This window comes from Halichondria panicea, chromosome 17 (genome assembly GCF_963675165.1).
Source record: "Halichondria panicea chromosome 17, odHalPani1.1, whole genome shotgun sequence".
NCBI classification, from domain to species: domain Eukaryota; kingdom Metazoa; phylum Porifera; class Demospongiae; order Suberitida; family Halichondriidae; genus Halichondria; species Halichondria panicea.
Genome location: NC_087393.1, coordinates 2,153,207 through 2,166,731, shown reverse-complemented (window position 1 = coordinate 2,166,731; position 13,525 = coordinate 2,153,207). Strand labels below are relative to the sequence as shown.

The 13,525-nt window shown below is 38.5% G+C and overlaps 2 protein-coding genes across 3 annotated transcripts in view; one reads left to right on the top strand and one right to left on the bottom strand.

Moving 5' to 3' along the window:
• LOC135350761 (serine/threonine-protein phosphatase 6 regulatory ankyrin repeat subunit B-like) overlaps positions 1–13,525 on the top strand; it is a 248,755-nt gene that overhangs the window by 11,689 nt on the left and 223,541 nt on the right. The window contains exons 6-8 of the mRNA XM_064549592.1: positions 465–563; positions 891–989; positions 6,127–6,226. Coding sequence (XP_064405662.1) covers positions 465–563; positions 891–989; positions 6,127–6,226 — 298 coding nt within the window. The remainder of the gene's footprint in view (positions 1–464; positions 564–890; positions 990–6,126; positions 6,227–13,525) is intronic.
• Positions 1–13,525, bottom strand: part of LOC135350816 (putative RRN3-like protein RRN3P1) — a 152,198-nt gene that overhangs the window by 14,852 nt on the left and 123,821 nt on the right. Inside the window, exon 15 of one of the 2 annotated variants that reach the window (XR_010399284.1) lies at positions 12,357–12,559. The exons of the other annotated variant lie outside the window; for it this stretch is intronic. The gene's annotated coding sequence lies outside the window, so the exon portion shown is untranslated. Of the gene's footprint in view, positions 1–12,356; positions 12,560–13,525 lie in introns of those variants that run through there. 2 annotated transcript variants of the gene reach the window in all.

Here is a 13,525-nt window from a genome sequence, read left to right as displayed (position 1 = left end):
TAAGTGTTCTCTTAGTCCCAGAGAATAGTCAATTCTCATACACTACACATAATAATAATTATACCACTATAGGCTAGAGATTAATTAAGTTAGAGGTTATAGCATCAGTATATCTACCATCATTATGTAGGACCAGTCTGAGAATTATAACATGCACGATCTACTGAATATTGTAAATTGCATGTAAGCTATTACAGACAAGTTTGGTTGATGACACGTACTATACATTACATTTACAGTACATACGCTACGCAAGTTTTAGATAAGATTTTACGAGTGCCATAATTATCTCAAAAATGATATGAGCGTCTGTCTATCAATAATTATACCAAAATTGGAATGTTTAGCACATGCACGTACAATGTCCATGTCATGTATGATTTAGTTAATTATGCCTCATGTACTACAGTGTAGATTGGTGCCTTTCATGCCTAGGTACTCAGGGTTTTCACTTATTTCTATAGGACAACGCAACAGCTCTCCACCTTGCCAGTAAGAATGGACATGATGAGGTAGTAAGGGTCCTCTTAACAGCCAAGGCTACAGTCAACACTCAAAACAAGGTTTGTGTTAGTGTGCAACTTGTTACCCTTTACTTAGTTACACATTCATATTAAAATTATAGTTGTGTCTTGTTCAATCAGCCTACCAACTAGAGAGTGGTGATGTCATTAGGGTAGTGGAATGGGTCCAGGTGACTGGGAGTGTCTGGTTATTGAGTTTTGTAATAATTTCGCTGTTGGGAGCCTATAACCTTTTGCCTACCCGTTCTGGTCAAAATGTGTATGTCTAACGAAAGAATGGCTGTGTCAGTACGTGCATGGGTCAGTAGTCTATTAATAGAAACATGGTGGGTACATGACTGTTTTTATTTACATGACATTCTACAGTGGGGAGAGTCTCCTCTCTACTCAGCCAGTATCAATGGTCACCAGAAGTGTGTGCAGCTCTTACTTGAAGCTAAGGCCATTGTTGATGTACAAAAAGAGGTGAGTGTACGAGTCAGTGTAGTTGTATTCATTATTTCGATTCCTAAATTTGAAATATAGCTCAAATAGACGCTCATATATACGTATGTCAATGTACAATAAAAGCCAAGTTCCCGTTTCGTTTACGTACTACACATGTAAGTACGTTTGAAGCATTTCCGTTTTGATAATGCGTTGAATTGTGTCGTACCGTTGCAATTTTCGAAGTACATACGGTATTGCGTTTGCGTTTCAGAAATACGATTGTGTATAATTTATAATGAAGTGTTCAACAAACTGAAGTAATAATACAATCAGATCATAATGTAGCTGTATCTAAGATTCCAGATGTCCGGTTAATTGAGTGTGCTATTTGTTTGCCCCTGGATTACACTAGAAAAGTTAGTACATTTGTAGCTTGCTTAGTACTGTATGTACAGATCAGAAAAAAATTATTATTGCTAATTCAGCAAATTCCACCCGTTTTTTCTCCGTGGAACGGTATACGTAATTACGGTGCGTTTATGAATAATACGCTACCGTTTCGTTAGCGTTTTCTGACTCGTAAAAACGGAACGTTACGTGCAACTGAAACGCAACGGGAACTTTTATATGAGGGCTACTGTAGCTCAAATATACGCTCATGTATACGCACGTCAATGTACAGTAAAAGCCGAAGTTCCTATTTCGTTTACACATGTAAGTACCTTTAAAGCATTTTCGTTTTGATAATGCGTTGAATTGTGTTGTACTGTTGCAATTTTCGAAGTACATACGGCATTGCGTTTGCGTTTAAGAAATGATTAACGGCATACAAAGCGCAGGGCTCGCACTAAAAATATTAGTATGACTATCAAAATGTCAGTCTGATTAATGTTTTGATCTGACAACATATAATTTTGCTCTGACATGCAATCAACATAAAGGTGCAGGTCATACAATTTCTAGATTCTAATTATATAGGCACACACATGCAGTCATTGGTTCTTGTGCATGAGGCTGGCAGCATAATCTCTGAAGTTGGACTCTCGAATATTAATTGAGCCATTAATAAACTCGTCCAAGTTTCTCAGGCCTGATAGCTTATCATGAAGCTTTGTATAGAGAGACCCACCAGTCAAAGACAGAGACAGAGACAGAGAGAGAGAATAAACTAAGAACTTCAGACAGTTGCATGCTTGCTCTAAGCTAGCTAACTACGTACATTCAATGTACAGACATGAAGCAATTTATATTTCTTGGTCGTTTTCACTGATCCATTTATCCACACTTCTTGTTCTGAGCATAGATAGAGTAGAGTTTTACTCTATCTATGTTCCGAGTTACTTACTAGTACTCTGACAAGGGCTCCTACTAGTGCTATTCTAACGAACCCCTATATAGCGATCTCTGGCTAGCTCTACCATATGTGCTCCAACAAATTGTCTGACTAACACGTGCAATGATCGGACATGTGCACATAATGACCGGGTATCATACTGTAATTTCGAGCCCTGAAAGCGACGGTCCCTATACGATAGCAAAACTGTATTGACTGTATGCAAAAAACGTACATATGAATGAGGTTGTAACGGATCAGAGTTATGCTCTCTAGTTGTTATACTTTTTGGTGTTCCCCTCAGCCAATCCTAGCAATTTTTCACATATTTATTGTAGGTCTTTAGATCTACAAACAGTCCCTAGAAAAACGCTTGCTATTAGTATATACCCAAAACTCCATGATACTATAGATCCAGCTGTTAAAAAACACAAGAGTACGAAATAAACGCACTGTATACAAATGCTAGCGTACTTTCAGCGCTTATTTTGCTCCTTATCACGTGCTACGTACATACTACGTAAACATAATGGGAACTGTATATTGACCGCTACTGTATGTATGTGCCATTGTTTGTAGAAACAGCCCTTTTTAGACTGTGCACGTGCGCGACTTGTGGAACTACCGTATTTCTTAGAAACATGGCACCCTTCTAATTAAGTACCACTTTGGTCCCATTATCGTAATCTTGCAAACTTATGTTCGCGGACAGTGAGGTTTTACTTAAAATACATTTTTCAAGTACCCGCGACCTCGTTTCAAGTGCTTGTGGCCTAGCTGTGATATAAACATTCATTTCACTGATAGCAGTTACCATACAAAAGAATTGTTTCTTGTACATTAATTTATACGCTTATATTCGAGAATGCGCCTATAATGCAGTCATTTTCGAGCCCCATCTAGTAACCGGATGTCTCTGTGATGAGAGCAGACTCGTAAGCTATAGCTAGGAAGTGAGCAAGCAGGCAACCCTAATGGATCTATAATATTATATACTACAGTTCATTTACTGTTCATTTTAAACATTTAAATTCATAGTTATTATAAAAACGTTCATATTGACCAGGAACTGGAACAAAAAGACCTCATCTTTGTCTCACGTTCTCTCAGCATGCCCATATTTTATCAGCTATAAATTATAGCTACCTGTACAAGCTAGCTAGCTCATAGATAACAAAATTAGCTCTAAAATTAATGTTTGCTAATATCCTTCGCATAATTAGAAAAGCGCTTCAATTCGAGTACAAAAAAACCTGCAGTTGAGCATGCGCTTAAAATAAAGATGTTTATAGTCGAGTAAGTGCTAATAGTCCAATTTCTACGGTATACAAGGAACAGCAGGTAACCTGCAAAATTGGATGATCGAAATTGTTCTGGGATTTGTTAAAGGACGCAGTTGTTCCCTGCATAATTATACTTCCTGCTTTTCTTCACTAAACCACACCGTGCAATTATTGTGAACACATTATAGTTATCTACTGCGCATGCTCAAACTTAAAGGATTTTAATTACGAATAAGACTAAAATCGTACCCGCTCATGCGTAATTGGAAAGCGTTATGAATGTAATTGAAGCATGGATTTTTCAATCTTCAGCAACTATTTTTAAGCCCATCCCACCTGTAGCTGCTTTGTAGCATGCAATTAGGGTGGGCGTAATCTCGGTAGAATACGGTACATGTACGTAACGTACCACATAGTCTCGTGTATATTAGCGTTTGCAACATCCATTGAGTGGTTTAGTGAAACTAATGCAAGCGCCCCTCAGTCTATTTCCATGCATGTGTTCATGGAGCTAGCCCATAATAGTACACATCTATCTACAGTTATGTACTTGTAGTTGGAAAAGATTAAGCGAGGATGGAGTCTATCTCCCATAATAGTTATATAGTTGGAGAAGCATTTTATTTTGTAACAAGGATGGAGACTGGTAGAAACCTATCAGTCCGAACAGCACAGTAATTAAGCTAGAGAGAGACCAACCAATTAAGAGTTCTGTGTTGATAGGAAGCATGTACACGAGTGGTGCAAACAGAAGGGGCATGCAAATGTAATTTCGAAAACTGTAGTTTTTGCTCGAAATTACACCCACTCATTAAGAAACTAAGTCTTTTCTGTCTGCGTCTGAGGCCTTGAATATACAATGCATGGGCAAAGTAGCTAGGTATAAAGAAAAGTATACAAGTCAAGATTCTGTTCCTGTTCAGAGAAGATTGTCATTGTGTCTTATGCTTGCAAATTGGAGTAATTATTGGATCTAGCTATACGTATCTAGCTATATGACCGAATTAAATTCGCCAAAACTGTGCATGCCTCAAATGTAATCAACAACGCATGCAAAGCAAGATCACCAGTGACTAAATTCAATCGCTATGTACAACAGGTGAAAATAAATAGTGACTAAAATCGACTATCTTATCGTACCCTATCATACATCCTACCACGCCCTACACTGGATTGTTCATCCACTACAACCTTTGTCCTACACTGGATTGTTCAGCCATCCTACCTTACTACCGTATTTTTTCGAAGCATAGCGCTTTCTAATTAAGCACAACTTTGATTCTCTCATTATCGTAATCTCGCAAACTTATTTTCACGAACAGTGAGGTTTTACTTAAAATACGTTCCTCACCCGCGACCTCATTTCGAGGCTTAATTGTGCTTGTGGCCTAGCTGTGATATAAACATTCATTTCGCATGCAGTTACCGTACAAAAGAATTGTTTCTTGTGCATTAACATTTCATGTACATTTACGAACTATCAAACACATTCTAATACCATACAAGGAACAGCAGGTACATAACCTGCGGCAAAATTAGGTGATCGAAATTGTTCTGAGATTTGGGATAAAGGACGTATAGTTGTTCCCTGCATATACTTCTTGGAGGCAAACAGAAAAACTTATTATATCAGCTCTTGATACCAACAAAGAGTAGAATCTTACTCACTATAAAACTGCTTTTTTTCACTAAACCACACCGTGCAATTATTGTGAACACATGATATTTATCTACTGTGCATCCTCAAACTCAAAGGAACTCAATTGCGAATAAGACTAAAATCGTACCCGCTCATGCGTAATTGGAAAGCGTTATGAATGTAATTGAAGCATGGATTTTTCCATCTTCAGCAACAATTATCATTTGCATGCCCTTCCTGTTTGCACCACTCTTGTACATCTTTCCTATCAACACAGAACTCTTAATTCTATCTAGCTGACTGTGCTGTTCGGACTGACGTAATATAAATTCTCTTTCTATACCAGTCACAGTAGACTTCATCTTTGTTTCAAAATATAGAAGCTTTCTCGATACGTATGTGTACTATTATGGGCTAGCTCCAATGAGCACATGCATGGAAATAGACTGAGAAGCGGATGCATTAGTTTCACTAAACCACTTAATGGATGTTGTAAACGCTCGAATATACACTCATGACGTGACTAAACGAGTGAGACATTGTGTGTTTAATCTAGACTGTACGGTACATTACGTACACCTGTATACAAATTATACATTGACTGGAAGTTAATAGAGTTTGGCAAGAATACATTCCTGTTGCATATTACAAATGTGTAAGCCAGAACTGGCATATATACATGTAACCTGCACCCAGTACATGCAGTACACTACATGCCATTTCTATGTTAAGGCACCATGTCCTATAGCATTATTTCCTTTCAAGTAGTGGCACCACGTTTGCAAATTGGCGATTACCTTATTTCTTACCCTACCTAGATATTCACCAAATCATCAAATTTACTCCAGGCCAAATTTACTTGCTATACATGATGTATTACGTATGTTCACCTGCTCATCCTCACTTGACTCTGTACAGGATGGATGCACTGCGCTGATGGTAGCTGCTCTGAATGGCCACTGTGAAGTTGTTAGAATGTTGTTGGAGGCCAAAGCTGACGTCAACATAAAGACTAATGGGAGTGACGTTAGTTATTGGTTGTGTTTGTACACTAGTAGCTACTTCATGAGTTTAGTTAGCCTCTTTCACAGGCCTCCCATTGAAGAGAAAGCCTGCTACTGACTGCTTGCACATGCGCAACATTATTAAGCGAGTATAGTATTCCGTTGCATGGTTTGTTTGTTTGTTTGTTTGTTTGTTTGTAATTTATGAGCCTGCACTTGGATGCCATAGCTCTGCGTTTACAGCCATCACACAACAAGTTATTAGTTTTAATAATGGCATATATTTCGATGTTAAAGCTTCGTCATCGTATAAAAGCAAGCAAAAGCTAAGAAGCTTAAACTTGCACGTTGCCTATAGACACACGACCTTTATTCGAGTAGATCTACATAATTTTTTCAGGTAAAGTAATTTTTTAGCGGTCCCTATATTAAAAGTAGAATTGTAAGGTGTTGCTTTTTTACTCTGTTGGTTTTTATAGATCTACTTATTTAGGGTTAGCACTTCAGTGCTCTAGTTATCTTGCGTTAGCCGGTATCTGGTTGGTTAGCGCATGCGGATTGGAGTTATGCTCTCGTCTGATAGGTTGTCTCCACGCTTATTTTGGTGTTTCTCCCGGCCAATCCTAGCAATTTTTCACGTTGTAAATGTTTTTCTAGTCGCCTGTAGGTTTGTTGTACAGCTATAATTATGCCTCGGTGCGCATGCGCAAGCGAGGTATACGGTAGTGTGTGTGTGTGTGTGTGTGTGTGTGTGCCTAGTTTTGCTTACTTGGAATGCCATTGCAGCCTTTTCAGAAGAGCAGGTAGTCAAACTTGTTTATATACCGAGTGTTGCTATTCTACTTAGTAGTTAGCTCTGCACTAGAACGCTAGCTATTCGTAGCTGCAAGAGTGAGAAGAGAGCTGCAAGGCTCTGCTAATGCAGCCATTAATTTTAGACTTGAACTTTTGGCATCAATCGTTTTTAACAACAATCATGGTCGGTCATTACCCACTCTCTGAGTTTTTGCATGCAGCAAAATTAAATTGTTTATCATGTGTATAAAAGCTATTAGTAGCTTTATGTTATGTAGCTTTGGCATCTCCATAATTTCTCTGTCGGGAGCCTATAACCTTTTGCTTAATTAGTGGTCAAAATGTGTAGCGTCTAACGAAAGAATGGCTGTGTCAGTAAGTGCCTGGGTCAATAGTCTATTAATAGAAACATGGTGGGTACATGCACTGTTTTTGTTCATGACTTTCTACAGAGTGGAGAGTCTTCTCTCTACGCAGCCAGTTTCAATGGTCACCAGAAGTGTGTGCAGCTCTTACTTGAAGCTGGGGCCATTGTTGATGTACAAAAAGAGGTGAGTGTACGAGTCAGTGTAGTTGTATTCATTATTTCGATTCCTGAATTTGAAGTATAGCTCAAATAGACGCTCATGTATCATGTATATGTAAATGTACAGTAAAAGCCAATGTAAAGCATTCCGTTTTGATAATGCGTTGAATTTTATCGTACCATTGCAATTTTTCAAAGTACATGCGGCATTGCATTTGCGTTTAAGGAATGATTAACGGCACACAAAGCGACGGTGGTCCTACTGGTTTGTCGTATCTCAATAACTAGCTATAATTATATGCATGTCGAAATAACACATGCTAGCAATGTGCACAAGTTAGTCATACGTACCTCACTGAAAAATCGTTCAGAGTCTCTACTGTACAAAGAATATTTACCATAATTGTATCTTCTAAATATCCGGGCAATACCTTGAAAGGTTGAGATAATCATAATTATTTGATCTAGCTTTATAGCCAGCAAGAGTGCTGCAAGTTAGATAGCTTTGAGGATTAGATAGCTAGTGCAACTCTTCAGTCGCACACTAGCTGTTCTATTAAATTTAGCTAGGTCGAATGCAACTGCATGCTTCTTCTAATTATTCGGTACTTCGCATGGTCTATAAAGGTCTGTTCCAATTATACCCAGACAATTTCCATCCGATAAATTAGAACATAGATACATAGATCTACAAACAGTCCTTACCAAAACTGTAACGGATGGCTCTCGTTTTCTCTCTAGTTTCTATGCTTTTTGGTATTTCTCCCGGACAATCATAGAAATTTTTCACATTGCAAGAAATAATGACTTTAGATTTACAAACAGTCCTTAGCAAAACGCTTGCTTAGCCATATTACACAACTAGTGCAATATAGATCCAGCTGTTAAATGGTACAAAACACAAGAGTACAAAATAAACACGCTGTACGTATGCTAGCGTACGTGGTAGAGTACCATAAGCGTACTTTCAGCGCTCCTTATTAACGTGCTACGGACATACTACGTAAACATAATGGGAACTGTATATTGACCGCTACTGTATGTATGTGTCATTGTTTGTAGAAACAGACCTCTTTAGACTGCACGTGCGCGACTGGACTGAACTACAGTATTTTTCAAAACATAGGACCCTTCTAATTAAGCACCACTTTGATTTTCCCATTATCGTAACGTCACAAAATTATTCTTCGCTAACTGAGGTTTTACTTAAAAATATGTTCCTCAAATACCCGCGACCTTGTTTCGAGGCGTAATTGTGCTTGTGGCCTAGCCGTGATAATTATAAACATTCAATAACTAAAACATTCAATTAACTGATAGCAATCACCATACAAAAGAATTGTTTCTTGTACATTAACATTTTTCATGTACAATTACAATGTCATTGAACTATATATCAAAAACATTCTGATACTGTAGAAACTTGATTATTAGCTCATGTGCTCATGGGGTCAATAGCAGAGTTCTATATACACTTATTCAAGAATGCGCCTATAATGCAGTCATTTTCGAGCCCCATCTAGTAACCGGATGTCTCTGTGATGAGAGCAGACTCGTAAGCTATAGCTAGGAAGTGAGCAAGCAGGCAACCCTAATGGATCTATACTACAGTTCATTTTATAGTTCATTTTACAACATTTAAATTCTATTGACCAGGATCTGGAGCAAAAGGACCTCATTCTTTGTCTCACATTCTCTCAGCATGATCAGACAAGGTAACAGCATGCTCAGAGAGATAGATATCACCAGCTATATAGCTATCATGCATTGTACAAGCTAACTAGGTCATAGATAAACAAAATTAGCTGAATCAATTCTAAATTTTCACTAATATCCTTCGCATAATTAGAAAAGAGCTTCAATTCGAGTACAAAAAACCTGCAGCTGAGCATGCGCTTAAAATAGAGATATGCTTATAATCGAGTAAGCGCTAATAATTCAGTTTCTACAGCATACAAGGAACAGTTATTGTGAACACATGATAGTTATCTACTGTGCATGCTCACACTCAAGGAACTTAAATTGCGAATAAAACTAAAATCGTACTCGCTCATGCGTAATTGGAAAGCGTTATGAATGTAATTGAAGCATGGATTTTTCCATCATCAGCAACAATTTGGATTTGCATGCCCCTTCTGTTTGCACCACTCTTGTACATGCTTCCTATCAACACAGAACTCTTAATTCTCTCTAGCTTACTGTGCTGTTCGGACTGACGCAATGTAACTTCATTCTCTTTCTATACCAGTCACAGTAGACTTCATCTTCGTTTCAAAATATACAAGCTTTCTCGATACGTATGTGTACTATTATGGGCTAGCTCCAATGAGCACATGCAGACTGAGGAGCGGATGCATTAGTTTCACTAAACCACTTAATGGACGCTCGAATATACACTCGTGACGCAACTAAACGAGTGTGGCATTGTGTGTTTAGTCGAGACTATACGGTACGTTACGTACATCTATATACAAATTGTGCATTGACTGGAAGTTTAATTACATCTTTTTGCCATTTCTGGCATATTTGTAAGCCAGAAATAGTTTTCCTGTTATATGTACGAGCATCTGCCAATCGGTGCACCACATTTGTTGATCAGTGATTACCATGATTTCAGGAGAGCATTATGTTAATGCAATTGGTGATCTTACTTACATGCGTACGTTGTTGACATTTGAGGCACACACAGTTATGTACAATTTAGTTTGGCTATCCCTACCTAGGTGTTCACCAAAATCGTCAAATTTGTTCTGCTTATACATGATATACTCATACATAGCACGACTAAACGAGTAAGCACAGAGTATACGGTACATCTATTTACAAATTTGCATTTATTGGTAATTAGTAGAGTTTGGCAAGAATGCAAAATGCTGATATCCATACTTTCCTGGGTAAGCCAGAAATGGCATAATTACCTTGCACCCTGCATTCTGTGTTACGACACAATAATTATGCACTCAATATCAATATAATATAATTAATGGTACGAGAACCGTGCACCTACGTAAATACTCAATTTCAATTTCCCTATAGAGTATTTACGTAGGTGCACGGTTCTCGTACCATTAATTATTGGGAAATGTTTGGAGTGTTGGTTTGGTTAATTTGAGGTAGGCTATTTACAAGTTAGGGAAAGGTAATAGCATCAGCATCTACGTATATATACCATGCACTGACTGTACCTACAACACGTACACAATCTGGTTGGGCGGTGCCGGGCCAAATCATTCTCTGATTGTTAGCCTAGTGGGAATCCTATCGTGGATTTGTATTGATACGTTATGTGACAACATTCATTCTCTGTGCAGGATCACAAATCCTCCCTAGCAAACTGGCAGAAACGGTTTAAGCCGGCTCCGCCCAGCTATACGATATATCTACCAAAATGACAAATATATTTACAGACCAACTATACTTTGAGGACACAACAATTAATGATATAACATTACATTTAGCTGTGCATGTACGTACATGTCCTAGTTAGACACTGTTTGGATGTGTCTATATCATTTCATTCGATAAATAAACTTAAATTACCACGTCATGCACTGTACAACAAACACAAATTGCTTGCTCGCCCCAAACATGCTCTGCATGCTCCTAGTTAGTTATGTAAGCATCAAATTGGTGTTTTATCGTTGTATACTGTATAATAATATGTAGCGGAGCGGGTATATTTCGAGGGGTATAAACTTTCGCGTAACAGATCGCATGCACATATTTACCAAAAGGCTAATGTCCACGAATATTAAATTTACGAAATCCCTTCTATAGAGGTGTTTCTTTAAAAGTTTACCCTCGAAATAATGATACCCGCTTCCCACTACAGTAATTATAATACAAGCTAGGTGAGTGTAGGGAGTCAGTGTGCCGTATATCATTATTCAGTGTACATTGTGATCAGTTAGTTTTTAGCTGCTGGCTGCTGGTGTTTGTGTTTCCCTTTATTTTGACTTTACTCTGTATACAGGATGGATCCACTGCATTACATGTAGCCTGTCAAAATGGTCATAAAAATGTTGCAGCAACTTTAACACAATCCCAGGCCAGCGTCAACATCCTGACCAAGGTTAGCAGAGAGTGACCACCTAAGTCCACCTGTAACGAACTATTCTCTCTCCATGCAGCGTAACACGACTCCTCTGATGTCTGCTGCCACTAATTGACGCTCTGCCATTGTCCGTTACCTTCTCTCCTGTGGAGCTGACCCCAACCTCAAGAACAAGGTAAGTCATTACATCATGTGGTACTGTATTGAGTCGTGCTCGTACAATGCAGGGCGGTCGATCTGCCTACGATCTGGCTCATAAGAATGGACACACTCAAGTGTGTGAATTGTTACAGCCTAAACAGTGTAATGTTATGTAATTACGTATACTTCTTTGTGTTCTTTATATCTGCTTTTATATAAGAATTTATGTTGATTATTTCGTGCTCAATTAGAAGAAAAACTTAGGTTACGTATGCAGTGACGGTGTGCAACTTATAGCTGCTCCTGAGAAGAAGTAAGAGTGTGAGCATTGGAGGTGCCTGCTATACTCGCATCATTATAATTATTATACAACCTGTGCCTTATATAATTATTTTTGAACAAATGACACATAAAATGTACTGTAATACATTTGTAATGCAACTAAAACACCCTCCAAACCCCAAACATTTGCAGAGCATCGATCCAATTAATTCAAAATCCTGTATGACACTCTTCATTGTACCGTATACATTGTAGTGGGTAATTTTCGGGGCGTAAAAATTCATTGAACTTGAACTGCAGTGAGTTTGCTTCCTTGCACAGCATTGCATGCGTTCCGGTAAGCACGCCCAGAAAAAATGTTCGTCAAATAGCAAATTTTTACCTACATACAAATCGATTCTGTCGATGTTCAAACAGTAGTGAAAATGATTTCATCCTATATAAAAAGTGCTCAGTCTATGATGGTGATACAGAGTAAGGTAGTGATGAGGCAGTCATGGGCAGACTGTTGGGGAGAGAGGAGGCCATAAAGCTGTGGTCATCTTCCAGCTGAGAGGAGAAAAACATTACATAATTACAATGTATAACATTTAACTATGGTCGCATGAATATGCAAGAATTAGTATGTCATATCTGAGACGTGGATATTAATTAGTCTAAGCTGGAGTCGCGTGCCCTTTGAACCCAGACGAGATTCGGGGTCACGTGACTGTGGTTAGGTTTTGGGGAAGTACTGAGAGAGGGGCCCCTGCGGTTAGCATTAAGCACGTAAGTATTGGGGGGGCTCATTCAGCCCCCTTACTGGTAATCACATCAAAAGATGGAAAGGAGTGGTCAGAGTAATGTCTGCATGACAGGGAGGGTGGGAGGCTCGAAAGTTGAGCAGCCCGATATGCACGTGTAAGCCAGTAAGTCACGCATTCGCGATATACGGGGCCACGCCCGAGCACCAGGTGAGGCCGCAGTTATGATGCTTCCTCGCTACGTTTAAACTACATCACTGTGATTGGTTTAATAGACTATTTATGATGTCTTTGGCAGTTATTCAAAATGATAACAAGGGCCCCCTTGATGCATAGTAACCATTATTACAGTGATGCATAGTAACCATAATAGATAAGTCTGTACGTGTAAATCGTTGTCATCGTACATGTACCACAACTTGTTGTGTGTAATTATTTCGCTCTCCACCTAACAATTGACGTCACATGCTTTACGTACAATGTACCGGGGATACATGTAAAATCTGGTAATTGCATCAGAGGCTATAGTGGAATAGATGTTGGACACCATTTTTCCTCACCTCCATTTCCTCCCACTCCTGATAGAGTGACTGTACGTACAATGACGACGTGTGTTGAGTGAAACGTACGAACAATATCAATAATGATAATTTACAAAATAAGTTCAAGCAACTAAAAGGACCATTAATTAAAATTTTTGCTGAGTCGATATGTAACAGAATAATTATATACATATCTCCTATTAATCAGCTATATACCGTATGTCCGTATC